Source organism: Papilio machaon, chromosome 10 (assembly GCF_912999745.1).
Source record: "Papilio machaon chromosome 10, ilPapMach1.1, whole genome shotgun sequence".
NCBI lineage: Eukaryota > Metazoa > Arthropoda > Insecta > Lepidoptera > Papilionidae > Papilio > Papilio machaon.
In genome coordinates this window covers 177,115-195,494 of record NC_059995.1, presented here as the reverse complement: position 1 = coordinate 195,494, position 18,380 = coordinate 177,115, and the positions used below count along the sequence as shown (strand labels likewise).

The window sequence follows — 18,380 nt, the reverse complement described above, 5'->3', positions numbered from 1 at the left end:
ACGCCGATAAAACAAAATTCTTATGCTTTCATAAAACTAAATCTTCTGCACCGAAATCGCAGATAAGCATTAAAATTCATTCCGGTTGTAGTTCTCCTAATTTGTGCGATTGCTCTGCTATAGAACAGGTAAATAACATAAGATACCTTGGTGTGGTAATAGATAATAAAATGTCCTATAAAACCCATATAAGTGAACTAGCTGGTAAAGTTCGAAAACTGGCGCATATAATGTATAGAATCCGCGAGGCCGCAGACCCGCAGACAGCACGGCTCGTTTACACCGCGCTCTGCGAGTCCATCATCTCATATTGTATCAACTCGTGGGGCGGATCTTCCGTAACCAACATGCTTGAATTAGAACGTGCTCAGAGAACTGTTCTTAAGGTGCTATTCGGCAAAAAGAAAAGATTCCCGACACAAACATTATACTCACAGGCTAAGGTCCTGACTGTGAGACAAATATATATATTAAAAACGGTTCTAATACAGCACAAAGCCGTCATGAAAAACAATATTTATAAGGACTCTCAAGGTAAAAGACTTTTTAAAATACCACTTCCAACAGTTAGCTCCACATTCGCACAAAGATTCTCACATTTCTTAGGGCCATATATGTATAATAATATTTTAAGTAAATGCAACATTAAACAAGACTCACTTTACAATGCTAAATTAAAATTGAAGTCGTGGTTATGGAAACTATCATATGCGGAAACTGAGAAAATCATTAAAATAGTACATTAAATAAGAATAATTAAGTGATTATTTATGGATTGAGTTGTAATGAGAATGTTTTTGTTTTCTTGTGTAGTTTACTTAACTCCTAACTATTCTAATATTGTTTAATGCCCATGTGTTGCCATTGCCATCTAACGATGTTTCTTGTTAAATCACTGAGCTGGGTCCTCGCGATACAGGCTGCGCTTAGTGCGAGGATCCTGGATAATTCACTGTATTTTTTGGATGTCAATAAATATTTTTTCATTTTCATTTTTTTTTTCATCTTAAATACGATACGATACGATACATGTTATCTTAAATATTTCACGCCGCCAATATGTGTCAGAGCTATTTAATGCGCTGGTAGCACCATCTGGCTGGTAGCGGATGTTGGCTTTTTGTTACTTTCTTGTATGTTTTTTCATTCAATATACAGAAGCGTTTTTTTGGAATTCAAAAATTTCAATTACAGACAAACTTTGATTTTTCAAACTTTTTAGTACACAAAAACGTAATTCTCTCCCAACGAAATCTTTTTCGATAAATAAGTTACAGCAGTCGCCAACGTCCATACCACGTTGAATACACCGGTTCTCGTCCTATCACCGAAGTTAAGCAACGTCGGGCGCGGTCAGTACTTGGATGGGTGACCGCCTGGGAACACCGCGTGATGTTGGCTTTTTGTTACTTTCTTACTCATTTTTTTTTTTGCATAAAATATCCAGAAGTGTTTTTTTTCTATTTACCTTTAAATAAATGCAATTACAGACAAATTTAAGATTTTTTTTAATTCTTTATATATACATAAACTTAATTATATCTCAACTAAAACTTTTTCTATAAATATGCTACAGCAGTCGCCAACGTCCATACCACGTTGAATACACCGGTTCTCGTCCGATCACCGAAGTTAAGCAACGTCGGGCGCGGTCAGTACTTGGATGGGTGACCGCCTGGGAACACCGCGTGATGTTGGCTTTTTACTTTCTTATTTATTTATTTTTGCATACAATATCCAGCAGTTGTTTTTTTTTTTCATTTCGCCATAAAAAATTCAATAGCAGACAAATATAAAATTTTCAAAATTTTTTGTACACAAAAATGTAATTTGCACCTAACGAAATGAAATGAAAATTAAAAAAATATAAAAAGTTAGTAAAAATAAAAGTCCATGGAGGCGCAACGTAAACCCGAGGCCGCAACAAACACGACACAAATAACAAAATATTTATGTAATTTTAATATTAAAATAATTTTTGTTCTATTTTATAATTTACTAGCTCTCGCCTGCCAGTCCGTCCGCACGGAATTAAAAAGCAACTTAAGAAGTAGCCTATTTGTTCTTCCAAACTATGTTCTACATTTGTGCCAAATTTCATCAAGATCCGTTGAGCCGTTCCGAAGATACAGTATATATGATTTTTGTTTGTGAACGTAAAACACTTGGTATGCAAAATAACTTTGTAAAATTTGTTTAATTACGCGTTGCCTCATGCTCAGAGGTATATGATAACTTGTTCCTACGATCCAAAAGTAGGTACATATTTCAGCTGATGGTGGGAACAATATCATATTTATGTGCATTAAACTATGAAAAAAAAACAGGTTTTATTTGATTTCTTTTATTTCCAAACAAAATCCTATAAATATTTATCAAACGGCAACGGTATTGGCAATGAGAAGATTCATTTCATTAAATGCAATCATGAAAACAATAAAGATCAAATAAATTTAACAACAACGATTGGTCCTTTTGTTTAGGTGACAATCAAAATCCACCAAAGACGTTTATTGCCTAAGCTTGAGGCCTACCCAATTGCCGCCTTTCATTCGAATAGTAAACGTGTCGGTGGCCAACTGCGCTGGCTTGCAGGTCTTCTCGCACGGGGAGACCTGGACGTGCAATAGCAGCTGGTACAACATAACTTTCAGCTCGCACAGCGCGAAACGGGAACCTGCACAAATACATTTCATATAGTGAGCATGTTTTATAAATAATCTGTAGCAATCTAGAGTTGTAAGAACTTTAACCTATGCAGTTCCTGGGGCCGAGGCCGAAGGGAAAGTAGGTGAAGGGCTTGATGAGGTGCCTGCGTTCCTCAGAGAAGCGCTCCGGGTCGAAGAGGAGCGGCCGCGGATGGTAGGTGGGGTTACGGTGGATAGACCACAGCGGGAGAATAATCGACTCGCCCTTGCGCACCTAAAACACGTTAGACAGAATGAGATGATTTAGAATTAAGAAGAAACCGTTAAAGACATCTTGTTTATGTTGCACTGTGTCAAAAAATACTCACGACATAGTCTTTCGACGCTTTCTCATTACATTTCCCTAAATTATAATCCTTGACACATAATCTATCCAATGTTATAGCAGGGGGCCATAGTCTGAGCACCTCTGAAAACAACAAGTTTATACGTTCATTTTATAAAAGTACAAAACAATGTCAAATGATTTTCTTGCAAATGACTCGTAGTTATAGTTGAAGAAAAGAAATCTCAGATACATTTCCGCAATATATTTCGGCAGTGTACTCATCTATTCAGCATATAAATTACATTAGCTGCTTACCTGAAACAACCATGTCCAAATACTTCAATTCATTTATAGAGTTGTAGTCAATTTTTCCTTTGTTTTTGTGGTGGTATTCCCTTATCTCTTGATACAGCCGCTCCTGCACCTCCGGGTTGGCCGCCAACTCATGCATCGCAAACGTCATCGCCGTCGACACCGTGTCGAAGCCCCCGATGAAGAATAACAGCACTTGCGCCACTAAGTCATTGTCCTTCCACACTGAAACACAAACATTTATAAACAACACTTTGGAACTAAATGTATAACTTAGTCTAAAAAATTATTCTCTCAATAATAACAACTACAAAGTAACAAGCGAACGAGCACTTACCATACGATATGTTATTTTTTCCAATAGCTGATTCCTCGACGGTGGCAAAGCCCGCGTCTGTGTCCTTACCGCTCTCGTGTTTTAAGTTACCTTAAATAATTAAGAAAAGTTGCATGAAGTGGCTTATTCCATTGCCTTAGAGCACATTTTTATTGGTCGATAACTCGGTCGTTATACGACATGCTTGAAGTACCCATGTACTGGGTAACGAGTAATGAAAATGATCGGTCGACGTGAAGCAAGCGTCATGAAGACTCAGCTGACGAGTACGATGCTCGGTAAGGAAAAGTAAGGACCTAAGAAGAGTAAGGATAAGAACGCATGCGGGCGCTAACGACTTATGAAAATGGTTCTCGTATATGGGTGCTATGGCATGCGTGAACAAGAAATCTCTTGCGCCACGCAAGCTGTTTAATAATCTGCATCTTAAGTACAAGTAACAAAAAGATTACAGGCGTGACGAAGACCTGTTGATATTTATATATCACTTTCATTATATACTTCATCTGTATTTTTAGTACATAGTATAAAATAGTCACTATTTTAGTTTCAAATGTCCAAATAGTCACCTTTCTTGGCTTCCATTAGTAGGTGGATCATGTCAGGTCTGACGATATTGTTTTCTTCGCGATCTCTTATTGTGCCCAGCACCAAGTCCCGAAAGAAAAATCTTATTTCTTCGGAGAACAGAGTAATCCCCAACAGCTATAACGTAAAGTGTGGTCAGTTAACAAACATCAATAGATAAACGCTAATAACAAAATAGATGCAGATTTTGTATAATATTCATATTATTTAAGGCATAAAAGGATATTTATAAACTAGCTGTTGCCCGCGACTCAGTCCGCGCGCAATTATAAAAAAACATAATAAGTAGCCTGTGTTCTTCATGTTCTTTATTTGTACCAAATTTCATCAATATCCGTTCAGCCGTTCCGGAGACACCTTCAAACAAACATCCATCCATCCATCTAAACTAAACATTCGCATTTATAATATTAGCAAGATATAAACAGATAGCAGCTTACCTTCGAAACCTTTGGCCAAAAAGTTAGAGTAAAGAACTTGAGCAGTTGCTTAAAGTTAAATGCGACAGCTTCCTTGCCTTTTTTGTAGAAGGTGTTGTTTTCTTCGGCATGCGAGTCGATATTGAGGCCGAAAGCACATGTGGCGATGACGTCATTAGCGTAGCGTGACGACAATTCCTTGCAGTCTATGTCGATTATATTCTCTACAAAAAATATCTTTGTCAAAACGAAGTTATCCAGTAGCTAGCATTTGCGGCTTTAATCCATCGTTTAATTACAAATTGAAATAAAGTTTTAAAAAATGCCTACTTCCTGAATTTTCTATCTTCATTTTAAGCGAGTTTATCATCTTATCGCCAACTTCTACCATGAACGGTACCATCGAGCGTATCTTGAAGCTGGTGAAGGCTGGGCTTAGAATAGATCGCATCATTTTCCATTCTTCGCCTGGAAAAGTATGCAATTCTTAGTCCGAAAAATTCCAATGTAATTATTACACATGTTAATTTTTAAACTTTTTATCATAAAGTGACAAATGAGTAAGCAGCCGCCAGAATACGCCCATATAGCGAAGCGACCGCTGCCCACAGACATCGGCAAATGCAGATGCGTTGCCTACCTTGCCGGAGCAGTGGCGCTTGACATTCTAATAAAAAATAATGTTTGATGTCAGTTTTCTTATATATGTACTTCTCCAATGAGTGGCTCTACTCTAAATTATGAGTGTGAATTAATAAATAACTGGTATATACTTTGATTGAAGACCATGACCAAACCAAGATACCTTTTAACGAAAACAAGTTTCTTCCGAAGCACGTATCAAGTTCCTCGTCAACAAACTTGCGATGATCCACAAAGTGTTCGAAGTCCTTCACGGTAATAGATTTTATGAGATCAATGTCCTTTATCATCACCACAGGATCCAGGAATTCATATTTGCCTACAAATCTAGAACCAAGAAATAATTAAATATTGAACTCCACAATGACAGTACATTAACATAATACGTAAGTAATCTTCCATTGATTTTAGTTTGTTCAAATCAAAGCACATTAACAATAAATTATGTACTTAAATAAAAAAAGCTTTGCGCTATTAGACTTCAAATAGAAAGATTTGCTATTTATGACGATCGTAGAAGAAGTCTACTATGAGCACATAATATTTTGGGTTCATACTTAAGCCATCGACAGAAATCTACATAAACTAGCTACCTGTCTCCAGGGCCGACGTTGTAAATCCTGTCCGTGTTGTTTGAAGCATGCTCCTTGCGAAAAGTGATGCGCGCCATGTTGCCGAGGATGGGAATCGGCGTGAGGCTCTTGACGCCGTACCTCCTGAACCTGGAGTACACGTGCCGCAAGTACAGCGTCAGCCCCACCGCCAACGTCGATAGCAACACCAATAATATCATCACCTGTTAATGAACCTTTGTAAGTAACTGCATCAGAAAATATTTTTCTGTCGTTTCTGTATCCCCAAAGAGTGACAAAACGATACGAAGGGTTAAATTTTGCTGCACTATGCAAGCCATGTTTTCATTATTCGGCCCGAGTGCCCACGACTCTGCGCCACCGATGTTAATAAGGACCATAATACATTTAGTTTTTGGACATTTATCAGTTCTTTGTTCGTTAATTAAATAAAAATTACCATTTCATTGTTCAAATAATAAAATGTAGTGAAAGTAAATATGTAAGCTTTGAAAATACATGTATTGTGGATCTTATCGCCCACTTTTCGCTTTATCTTGGTCGATAAGTTTGATTATAATTGATTTAAAATCTTATCATTGAGTATCCATTATGTTAGAACCGTCTATAATTACCATTATATAACATTTTATCTCAATACATCCTATACATATGCAAGCTATACATATTTAATTAAACCTCACAATAATATCTAAGATAGGAAAAATGTATCAAAGAATAGTACCTGAAGACATTGTTATCAAAAGGCAAATGATGTGAGAAAGAAACGCGTAAGACCGAGAAAAATATCATAGCTAAGAAACATCACGGAGCAGAGTAAAAATTGCTAGCGTCAAAGACCGGTGCCGGCTCGAGCTGTATTCGCTAAGTCGACAGCCAAACTCCAATAGTTGAGAGGCGATTAAAGATATTTGTCATAGTCCATATTCATATGTCATGTAGTAGTTAACAAGATTGTGTTGTCTGACCATTTGATCTCTGTTTTGTTTTGAAGATTCATACGACTCGTACTACTATAATTATCTATTGTTATGTTCTTATCTTAAGTAATTCTTGTCGAATCATGCCTTATCATATAAACAATTCACTGTTTTGTCGACGATATTGTTTTTGTACGATCATTGCCTTTGTGAGGATGAAATACGAACATGAAAAATAATGGTGAATGGAATTCAAGCTTATTTTTCACTAATTTAGAATTTTATTGTTATTAATAATTTTTTTTTCGATGTAACCCTCTTTAAATTCGAATAAAAAGAAGGGGCGTGGTACATGGTACATGGTACATGGTACATGGTACGTGGTACATGATACATGAGAAAGGAATTATAATTACTAATAAAAACGCTACTATAAGTACTTTTTTTTTCATTTTGAACGAAGACAAACACTTTTTAGCCGACTTCAATAAGAAGGTGGTTATCAATTCGACTGTATTTTTTAATGTGGGTTACCGCGAAGCTCCGCCCCTGATGCTTCGATATTGATAAAAACATTTTTTTAGAAACCGACTCCAAAATAACAATAATTATACAATGTAGACATATTACAAAAAAGAGGAGAACTTTCTTAGTTTCGAGTATTTTCATGACAATATTTTGTTTCTTTTTAGTGTTTTTTGTTAGAGATTTTTTTTTTAATGTTGCTCTCTATCCCGCCTCTACCAGTTAATTCGATGTACATAAATGTGGCTTTCACCTTCACTCTTTTGATAGCTCAAAAAATTTCATGTCAAGTGATTCTCTGTGTTAAACACAGAGAATATGCCTACTTATGTTCATGGCTACCTGGCTAGCATATATGAACAAATCCAAATTAGTATTATAAGAAAACGTGTATAATAATAAATAACAAAAGCAATCAATTAAAAATCGTTATAATTTTTTTTTTTAATTTAAAACTGCCTGTTTTTGTATTGTGATAAAAAAATATGTCTCATGTCGTTATGATATGGATGAAGGTAGATCTCCCACAGGCTCTTAGACTATATTCACTCAACTCTGTGTAAGGATTTTGTTCCTACTCTAACATAACTCAAGAAGTACAAAGTAATAAATCTTTAAATAAATATAATTAAAATAATACTCACTATTGCTTATTAATTTCGCTTTTGTTAAAAATGATTTAAAAATAAAGTACAGTTTTCTAATGATCCACACTGTCGGCTGCAGACGACGAAACTGATCGTCTCAAACACATGATTTACGTATTTATATCTGGCTATATATATACTTACATCCAGGTCCAGCAATGATAAAACAAAAAAAAAACAACCAAGATTAAAGTAGTGTACAGATAACGTATACATGTACTAGTTGTGCCCGCGACTTCGTCCGCGTGCAATATTGTTGGTTACAACAAATGTGTGCAAAAATATTATTGTAACATTTTATTATACTTGTAAAGTGTAACTTTGTGTAAATTGTGTGTGTGTTAATCCAATAAATTATTATTATTATTATTGTCTTCGGGTGGCATTTTAATTATTTAGGCTAATTATTTTACTTAAGGAACGAGACATACGTTGATGTATGAATGTGGAAGAAGAGAGTGTGGTGTCTCAGGACCGCGACAAATAGAGGTCCTTGGTCTCTGCCTATCCCTCTGGGTTACAGGCGTAAGTTTAATTATTGTATTTAACTTAAAGTAATAAAGAATTACAAAAAACATATTAAGCCTACTAAATATTCACAAAAACGTCATATATATTCCCTTACAAATCTTCACCCCTATACCCTTTCGTTATAATGCATCCTTGAGAGTAAACTTTTACAAACTATAATAAGTTAAAGCGATATAAAAAGCTAATACATATGACAATTAGTGTCAAGTACCACATGTCGGAGAAACAATTAAATATAGTTAATAAATTATGGTGAACTAAGTGCAATTATTAGGCTTAAACATCTAATATATAAAATTCTCGTGTCACAGTTTTCGTTCCCGTACTCCTCCGAAACGGCTTGACCTATTCTCATGAAATTTTGTGAGCATATTCAGTAGGTCTGAGGATCGGCCAACATCTATTTTTCATTTTTTTTTAACTGCGCGCGGACGGAGTCGCGGGCGACAGCTAGTTAATATTATATTAATATATAACGTTTCGTGATTGTTGTAAATGATTGAGCAAAATTAACGAGGTCCATTCTTATCTATGTTAGTTTGCGTTTGCTTTGTCATCGTCTGCTTTATTCGTTTTCGTCAAGTCAATGTGTGAAACAAAAGCGTTTACTTAATTTGAAATGACGAAATTTCTTTATGAAAATTCATTCAGATCATCTTTTCTTTGCTTTGAGGAGGTGTTGTAGCTACTTTTATTCTTTTTTCTTTCACCCGATCATATCTAAGTAAATTGGAACATATAACCCTATATATTCATGAGGCCGAATGTTAGAGTGATGTTAGGGTCGACTAATGTAGCAAAAATACAGTTGTGATAACGCATGTACATGTCTAACATATGGTCCACGAAAAAAAAAACTGTCAAAGGTTGCAGCAAACATAATTTAAAATCTTCCCGAAATAATTATTGTGCCGAGGAAGTATTCCAAATATAGTATGCATTCGTTTTTTTGTTAGTTTTAAGCGTTTTATTTTGAAGATTTTAATGTGAACCATCTCATCATTAATCACTTTTTAAACTTCAAATTCGTAAACCTTAGTCCTATGTGAGTTTCCACTGTGAAAAACATATTTAAAACATATTGACAACACTCTCAATGTATTTGAAATCAAAGATAGCATGTATTTTTGCATTCAAGTAGTGTTTATAAGTAAAAGTTCAAACTCAGGACGAAGAGTACTTATGAGTCATATACTCCTACTATCAGGTTATAGTTCCGTCAATATAACAGATAAAATATATACTTGTGTTAAGTCCATGTAAATAATGTTATTAAGTGCACAGACTAATGACTTTGTTACCTGTATATCTGTACATAATGTTATGCCCCGCGGTTTTATCCATCTCTACGTTACCAAACATTATTCGTCTCCGAGCAACCTAAAAACTAACTAATTGGTCCCAATCGGTCGAAATATCTCAGGGCCCATTTCGTAACTCGCACCAATCAGTACTTAGTGGCCCATAATTATGGAAATTCAGTTTTAAAGAATATCTTAATATTAATTGTCATTTATCTGAATTAAACAGTTTGCTCAATAGTTTTTTTTTAACAACTTTCAAACAAACTCTTCAACCTTATTTTATTAGTATCGATATAAGTACTTAGCGATTGATTGCAGTTGCACACATGGAAGATGCATATTGTGTTTATATAAACGTACATACATACACACACTAGATCTATAACATCACGTCTATATAACAAGTTGGTCCTTCGCTGGCGTTGCATTTGCATAAGGACTTACTTTAAATATCAGTGTAATTAATACAAGTGATAATACAACAGCAAGAAAAATAATCTTGTTTCTCATAATACAAAGTAAACGTGTGCATATCTTTAAGGTTTTAAGGTAGTTTGTTTTGTTTGTTTTTTTAATTGTCGTTTGTTTAGTTTGTAAATGTATTGGGTAGTTCGATAACTTAGTGCCGACTTTTACTGACATTTGACATCCAACACATTTTAATTTTGGTATAATTTTACTACCAGTCGCTTTATAAACTTAAAGATGAATGTCAAAGAATAAATATGTAATGAATCTTAACTCATATAGAAGTCATATAGACTAACGTAACAATTTTTAAGGATAAATTTTCTAGAAGAATGAGTTTATTCAAATACCTAAACAGTAATCGCGACTTCGTCAGCACGAAATTGAAAAAAATACCCTATAATATTTCAGCATAAATCAGTTATCTTCCAGTCAAAATCAGTCTAACCATTTAGGAGATCACTTGAAACAAACTTAGACTTGCGGACGGACAGATAAAAAAAAATGTTTATAAGTAAATCATAAACATTTCGATATTATATACAGAGCCTTAAATTTTAATAATAGTTTAGATAGATAAAAACTTTTGTAATCTAATAAATATCCGTCTACGCCAGTAATTGAATCTTAATGCAGTGAACCGCGCAGTAATACATTAAAAAAGGTAACAATATATACCATAACTAGTAACTAAATATATGCTAACTAGTGATGCAACGGATGTCTGTTTCCGTTTCCGCAAGTGCGGAAGTTCCGCATGCTTTTCAACATCCGTTTCTGCTTCTGTTTCCGCAACTTTTATAACGGAGATAAAACGGAACTTTACGACGGCTGAGAGATCCAAATGCGCGGCGCGAGACGCGCAGTCCGTGCGCGGCCTTTCGTTACTTGTCGCATTTGTTTGTTTACGTACTATTTTGTGAATTTAAGCGCGTAATATTTTCTGCTGCTGTTTGAAACAATCAGTTTCTCTTGCTGGAGTAAACTGTCTAGTAGTTGTCCATATAAAATTTGACAACTGGCAAAATGTTCCTATTTCATACTTACGAGTTTTTAAATGTACTTTTGAATAAGTGATAACCATGTAATATATCATCATCATTATTATCATCAGCTCACTATACATCCCCACTGAGGGGCTCGGAGCCTACCCCAAATTAGGGGTGACTAGGCCATAGTCAACCACGCTGGCCCAGAGCGGGTTGACTTCGCACATATCATTAAATTTTTTTCTCAGATATGTGCAGGCAGCATCACTATGTTTTCCTTCACCGTAGGAACGTCGGATAAATGTAAATATCTAAATCGAAAAACACATTGGTACATAGCGGGATTCGAACCCAGGCCCTGCAGATTGCAAGTCAAGTGCCTAATAATTATATCTTTTTCTAATCTAGATTTGGTGTTTTTGATACTTAACACATTCACTGTTTACAAAGTAAAAAATGTAACTGCTGGGAGCCAAAACTTTTTACGGTGAATTTTTATTTAGTATATCTGGGAGTGTTTGAACATATAGATAAATTAATAATGTTTTTTGTATTTGAGCGCTAGGGATGGCAATGGTTTAGTTCACTAATATGTAGATATTTGTTCCACGATTGCATTTCTGTTTATATGTTACAAGATTTTGACAAAATCAAGTTTTTCATCAAATTCCAGAATATTGAGTAAAACATGTAAGGATACTAATCAAAACCAGCTTTTATCTTCTCGGTTCAAGATCTTGTAACATTTCATACACACCCACACATACACACACGTACACACACATACAGGACATACATATATTTAAAAAATATACATACATAACATAAAGTTCAGCCTTAGCTTCATGTGATACAAGATATTTGTATGTTTGCCTCCGTACGAACGTGGTCACTACAACACTGTAAGAATGAAACTAATACTCTTTTTCGTTAGTTGACTATATTGCCAGAGTGGCCACACAAAGCAACATGGACTCGCTTCAAACGCCGGCGGCTTACTGGCTACTACAAAGTGAACGGGCCTCTCGCTCGGATCCGAGGGAGAGGCGCCGCTACTAATAGCTCTGCCCACTCGGATCCGAGTGGTCAGCAGTGAATGTATTAATAAAGAAATATATTTGTCGTTTATCAACACGAGTGGTTTGGCGAACATTAATTTGTAAATAGTGTAATTTTGTTTCCTGAAAATAAATTAAAAAAAAAAACGTATTTTAACTTATTGCAGCACAGTAAAAATACATATATTGAAGGCTAAAGGACACCGATATCCAATGCCTTAATAAATTAAAAACGAATACAAACTGTTCTTACCAAAAAAAAATTTTGTAAATATGTTTTTTTATTATTATTTACACTTCTGTTTCCGCTTCCGTTTCCGTTTCCGTTTCTGCTAAAATTTATTTTTGATATCTGTTTCCGTTTCTGGTTCCGGTAAGACACTTCCGTTGCATCACTAATGCTAACCTCTAACTCTAAACAACTTCGCAATATAAATACGACTTGTCGCTAGTTCTTTATTTTAGAAGATTAATTTTTATTTAAGAGAGCGTCGGTGGCTCAGGGGTTAAGCACTTGATTTGCAATCTGCAGATCCTAAGTTAAAATCCCGCCATGTAACAATGTGTTTTACATATCTGAGAAGAAATTCAAAGATATGTCTGAAATCAACCCGCATTGGGCCAGCGTGGTTGACTATGGCCTAGTCACCCCTAACTTAGGGTAGGCTCCGAGCCCCTCAATGGGGACGTATAGTGAGCTGACGATGATGAATTTTTATTTGACACATTTTTTATTTTGTTATACACGCACATTTAAATATGTATATTTCGACTCTCGGACTAAAAATGTTGTAATGGAAGTCTGGTACATTGTTATATTGAAATATTCTTAAAGATATTGTGCTATTTAGGCACTTCATTTTTCCTAGTTCTAAAAAATATATTTCACTAATTAACTAATTTACAAATATTTGTTTTGTTAGTTTAAATATTGCGTCTTGCAAACAACAAGTCTTTTACGCAGCTAACATCGCGTCCACTTCTTATCTCTCTGTTAGTCGTCATTATTTACTTAAGTACTCTTCATTATATCTATCGTCTACTATATATGACTCGTAATATGACTTGTCAATTTCAGACGTCGTATTATTAACGAAGTGACAATGCAAATTAACAATGAAAACAAAGAATCATATTTTTGATAAGAATCTTTTAATCTGAAGACCTACATGTCCACTGTATTATTTTTTATAACAAGCAACTTTTAAAGTTAGGGTGGCCTGGTGGCCAGGTGGCTGGTTGGAAAGTGCGGGTTGGATGACTTCCCACATATTTTTGAATTTCTTTGCAGATATGTGCAAGGTGCATCGTGATAATTTCCTAAGTCGTGAGAACATCTGTATACGAGTATATGAAATTCAAAAATTCAAACCACATTGGCACATAGCGGGAATCGATCTTAGGACATATTTATAAGACAAGTCGTGTGCTTAACCGCTGCGCCACCGACGTCCTCTTGTGGTAGTTACATGTTTGTTTTGATAGATGCTGTTGCTAGTGGTGTGGGTGGTTACTGCGGTGTGCGCGGTGTGGTTGTACTTCCGGCAGACGTACACGCGATTCAGCCGATACGGCGTGCGCTCGTTGCGTCCCCTGCCGCTCTTCGGCAACATTGCCAGGATCACAATGCGCCAGGAGCACTTCTCAGACAGCATTGAAAGGCTCTACGGTGCCTTCCCTGATGACAGGTTAGGTTTATTTAATGTTGTTAAGTGCAGAAATATATGCTTAAACTCAAAACGAACAACAAAAAGAGAACCTTTTATAATTGCTGTTTCAGGTTTGTGGGCAGATACGAGTTCCTTAACCCGATGGTGATGATCAAGGACATCGAGCTTATAAAGAAGATAGCTGTGAGGGACTTCGAGCACTTCCTCGACCACCGGGCCTTCGTCGACGAGCAAGTCGACCCCTTCTTTGGACGAAATCTGTTTGCTTTAAAAGGTTACAAAGCTTTATACTAATTATAAAGATTTTATTTTTGATTTGTTTAGTGTAATTATATTATTATCATCCTAAATTCAAACTAAGGGGAATCTTAAGGAACCTGAGTACGGCAGAAAATTTAGGAGTAAGCAATTGTGAACTTGAGGTGAACGAGTCAATTTACAATAATAATGTAATTGTGTATAATTTGTCGCAACCTACAATAGTTAATATTAGATAAATAAATTTTATTAGCAAGATAGCCATTACTGGGTACCTAATTGCGCATAACACGTTACCACGAGATATATCATAGATACAAAACAGGTTTCGAGATAATGTTTGTTGTGAATGATTTGCACAAACAGGTCAGGAGTGGAAAGACATGCGATCTACCTTAAGCCCCGCCTTCACTAGCTCTAAGATGCGACTCATGGTGCCCTTCATGGTCGAAGTCGGCGAAAAGATGATGGAATCTTTAAGGATGAAAATGAAGAACTCGAAAGGTAAGTTGCAACTGTTTTGAAAGAAACAGATCATTTTTAAACAAGCAAAATACTACTTTATACTTTCTTTCTTTTAAAAATTCTTTCAGCTAATTGTATCGATGTGGACTGTAAGGATTTAACGACTCGGTACGCGAATGACGTCATCGCCTCATGCGCCTTCGGTCTGAAAGTGGACTCGCACACGAACAGAGACAACGAGTTCTACAAGATGGGCAAAGTTGCTTCCACTTTCGACTTCAATCAGTTGCTCAAGTTTCTGTTGCTTGTTTCTTGGCCCAATATTTCAAAGGTTTCTTTCCATTTAATAAATATCATCCAGTTAAATATCATTAACAAGCATACAAACAAAACTCATTGCTTTATTATCTTGTTCAGGTTCTTCGCGTGAGTCTGTTCACGCCGGCGATAAAGAACTTCTTTCTAAATCTGGTGCTAGGCACTATGAGCGATCGCGAGGCTAAACAGATTGTCAGACCTGACATGATACATCTGCTGATGGAAGCTAAGAAAGGTAACGAACCAAGTGTGAAAATTCACTACGATCTCCAAACAACGCCATCTAGTCGTTAATTCGCGAAACTATCGTAAAGTCAATTCCAAATATAACACTCTGAATTTGTATAGGTCGGTTGACACACGAAGAAAAATCCGCCGCTGACGCAGATGCGGGCTTTGCCACGGTCGAAGAGTCGACTGTTGGTAAGAAAAATATAGACCGAGGTAAGTTCTCGCTAATTTAATCAATGCGGTTGATTTTTTAATTCCGGATAATACATAGTTTCATTTTAGTTCACTAAACAACAACGACTCGGGCCTGTGAGGTGTACACTAACATTTGAAATGTTAAAAGAGTTGAGTTGTGTGAAATTACTGTATCGTGTTGCAGTGTGGTCGGATACGGACCTAGTGGCGCAGGCGGTGGTGTTCTTCATCGCGGGCTTCGAGGCGATCTCCGCGGCGATGTCGTTCGCGCTGTACGAGATGGCGCTGCACCCCGACGTCCAGGAGCGCCTGCACCGCGAGATCCGCGAGTATGACGATAGGAACAAGGGGGCGATCGACTATACTTCCATACAGAGCATGACCTATCTGGACATGGTGGTATCTGGTTAGTGTTTTAATCAATAAAAAACGCTACTTACAGTCCTTTAGAAAAAAAGAAACAGATTTATGTTTTGCAATGATTTTGGGATTTACGAATGTTTGTTCATTTCAGAGGTGCTCAGACTGTGGCCACCCGCTTTAGCATTGGACAGACTCTGTGTCAAAGATTATAGCTTAGGAAAAGCAAATAAGGATTGTACTCTTGACTATGTGGTAAATCTTTGTCATGAAAATATAGCATTAGTTTATAAATTAAGTTAAGGCTTTGTTATACTTCTTTATTCTTTCTTAAACATCTAAGTGACATGTTTAGTTAAAGCCAACGTTTCCATTGTTAGCAACATGTTTTAGGTGCGCAAAGGCGAGTCGATCATGATCCCCGCGTGGTCTATCCACCGCGACCCCGCCTATCACTCACGGCCGCTCCATTTCGATCCGGAGCGCTTCTCTGAGGAACGCAGGCACCTAATCAAGCCTTTCACCTACATGCCCTTCGGCCTCGGGCCCAGGAACTGCATCGGTAAATATTGTTACAACTTTCGTTTACTATTATAGATACTTAATACTAACTTACCTTACTTATAATTGTATTCGCCAGGTTCCCGGTTCGCGCTGTGCGAAGTGAAGGTGCTACTGTACCAGCTGCTGCTGCAGGTGCAGGTTTCCCCTTGCGAGAAGACCTGCATCCCAGCCAAACTGTCCCCGGATACGTTTAACATTAGAATGAAAGGCGGACACTGGCTAAGGTTCACGCTCAGGGAGTAAGAAAAATATCCTACTGTTGAATTAATAAGTCAAGGCAGAGATTTCTTTACATGTTTTCAATAACTAAAAATTGTGAAATAAGTAATTAAAGTAAATTTTAATAAATATTATAAAAATAAATATTTTTTGAATACTAATCTACGCATCAATTCCTGCCATCTTGTGCCAGAACGTGTAAAAAAGCTTCGGAACTATTAAGAATTTCGAAAATAGATGTCGCTTTCGAGCATTTCTTTTTCAATCTTACTGACATCTATTGTCCAATAGTATCTAGTTCGCTTTTGTCTGCTAGTTACTAGATGTCGCTGTGAGTAATCTTTCAAAAACCATGTAACGGAATTGTAGATGGCAGTAGTGCTTGCTAAAAGTATTTTATGTTTAGTTTTGAATTAATAGAATAATAATCTAATTGGTTTATGTTACGTCAACTCAGTAGATCAGTAGCGATCTAAATCAGCGCTGGCATACAACTCCCATAATGAAGTCTTCATTGACGCCAGTGAGTAAACAGACAGCCTGTTCTATGCTAGTCCAGTACAGAGCGATTGTATGGGACTTACACATCATTCCAGGGAAATTTTATCAGGACTTCAAATCGGGAGAAAATGGTGTCGTATTTGTAATTTTTGCTTTTTTTTAATAAAAATGTATTATGCTAAGACTGCGTCGGAAATCTAGTTCCTATGTAACGTAGTACTACGTTGATCCTCAAAGTTTTCAGCAGACATCATCGTTGTCATTCTTATTCCGCCGACTTTAGCTAGTTCCGAAAGTTGCTGGGTGGTCAGTTCTTCTCAACTCTTACTCTAATCCAATTTCTTACCCAAGGTCTTTTTAGTTCAATATTACCTTCGTCGGTAACTGCTTGTAGAATTAAATTTAAAATGTACTTATAAAGTGTCTTTCACTGTTACCTAGAAATCGTAGTCCCAGTAGTCTATAAAACGAATGAAGCAATATAGCAATATACATAGTTAAGCCTATATTTATGGTAAAAATTTTCAATTTTCTAATAAGGTAATTTTTTTGAATTGGACATGCATCAAACATGTTGATAGGGTTGGAAAAATTTTCAACCGCATCTTATTTGAACGTGATATATAGGGAATTATTTGTCGGTCGCTCGGTGTATTTAACCGCAGTAGAGATGAAAAGTGAGTATGGATGGATTGTGTAAAAGAGGATATGCGTAAAAAGGGTGCAAATTCAGATATGACGGCTGATAGAGATGTATGGAGGAGTAGTACATACTGTGCCGACCCTCAATAGGGATAAGGACAGGTTGATGATGATGAAAGATGAAAAGTGAGTGCCAATGAAATATTTTTCAGAGGTTAGGATAAAAATAAACAAAATGTCACATACATAATTCGTGTATTCGTCATCAATAACATGAAACAATCAGAACATAAGACTCTCTTCGATTGCACATTGGTCTGCGTCTGGCTTACAATATGACAACTACCAGTCAACCAAACATCAGGTCGTCTCTAGACGCAAACAAATAAACTAAACATAAACTAAATTAAACAAATATAATATACTGGAAACGAAACAGACTTAACGTGTACTTATAGAAATAAATATAATCTATAATATCTTCAAAATAAATATTTCGGTATAACTTTTTGTTATACCGAAATATTTCAAATTACAAAACAAATAAAATGTAAAATATATTATGCACCAATTCTATGATATACACAACTTTCAAACGAATTAATTTACAATAATCTCTTTAGATCAGAACTCTTATTTAAATATCAA

At 36.1% G+C, this 18,380-nt stretch overlaps 2 protein-coding genes and 2 non-coding genes across 4 annotated transcripts; 3 read left to right on the top strand and 1 right to left on the bottom strand.

The window, feature by feature from the left end:
• The first annotated feature begins 1,282 nt into the window (after positions 1–1,282).
• Positions 1,283–1,401, top strand: LOC123721352. Its single transcript, XR_006756218.1, has one exon. It is a non-coding gene; the product is annotated as a 5S ribosomal RNA (ribosomal RNA).
• A 180-nt stretch (positions 1,402–1,581) lies between these two features.
• Positions 1,582–1,700, top strand: LOC123721339. The gene has a single exon (XR_006756205.1). It is a non-coding gene; the product is annotated as a 5S ribosomal RNA (ribosomal RNA).
• A 688-nt stretch (positions 1,701–2,388) lies between these two features.
• Positions 2,389–8,055, bottom strand: LOC106713777 (cytochrome P450 9e2). The gene is made up of 11 exons (XM_014506636.2): positions 7,957–8,055; positions 5,868–6,070; positions 5,438–5,601; positions 4,963–5,100; positions 4,654–4,856; positions 4,195–4,330; positions 3,626–3,715; positions 3,292–3,513; positions 3,017–3,117; positions 2,754–2,922; positions 2,389–2,677 (listed from the first exon to the last, which is right to left on the bottom strand). The coding sequence occupies exons 2-11, from the start codon at positions 6,065–6,067 to the stop codon at positions 2,511–2,513; spliced, it is 1,590 nt and encodes a 529-aa protein (XP_014362122.2). The 5' UTR covers positions 6,068–6,070; positions 7,957–8,055; the 3' UTR covers positions 2,389–2,510.
• A 5,739-nt stretch (positions 8,056–13,794) lies between these two features.
• On the top strand, positions 13,795–16,671 carry LOC106713776 (cytochrome P450 9e2). Its single transcript, XM_045679871.1, has 10 exons — positions 13,795–13,997; positions 14,090–14,253; positions 14,604–14,741; positions 14,831–15,033; positions 15,120–15,255; positions 15,369–15,464; positions 15,631–15,852; positions 15,961–16,061; positions 16,200–16,368; positions 16,447–16,671. Exons 1-10 carry the CDS (start codon positions 13,795–13,797, stop codon positions 16,611–16,613), a joined length of 1,599 nt encoding a protein of 532 aa, XP_045535827.1. The 3' UTR covers positions 16,614–16,671.
• Positions 16,672–18,380: the final 1,709 nt, after the last annotated feature.

Coding starts and splice junctions, on each gene's coding strand:
- LOC106713777 (XM_014506636.2), bottom strand. CDS start 6,067: ATGATATTATTGGTGTTGCTATCGACGTTGGCGGTGGGGCTGACGCTG. Junction 5,602..5,867: donor AACGTCGGCCCTGGAGACAG/GTAGCTAGTTTA, acceptor TCTTGGTTCTAG/ATTTGTAGGCAAATATGAAT. Junction 2,678..2,753: donor CGGCCCCAGGAACTGCATAG/GTTAAAGTTCTT, acceptor GTATTTGTGCAG/GTTCCCGTTTCGCGCTGTGC.
- LOC106713776 (XM_045679871.1), top strand. CDS start 13,795: ATGCTGTTGCTAGTGGTGTGGGTGGTTACTGCGGTGTGCGCGGTGTGG. Junction 14,742..14,830: donor GAAAATGAAGAACTCGAAAG/GTAAGTTGCAAC, acceptor AAATTCTTTCAG/CTAATTGTATCGATGTGGAC. Junction 15,256..15,368: donor GCTGATGGAAGCTAAGAAAG/GTAACGAACCAA, acceptor GAATTTGTATAG/GTCGGTTGACACACGAAGAA.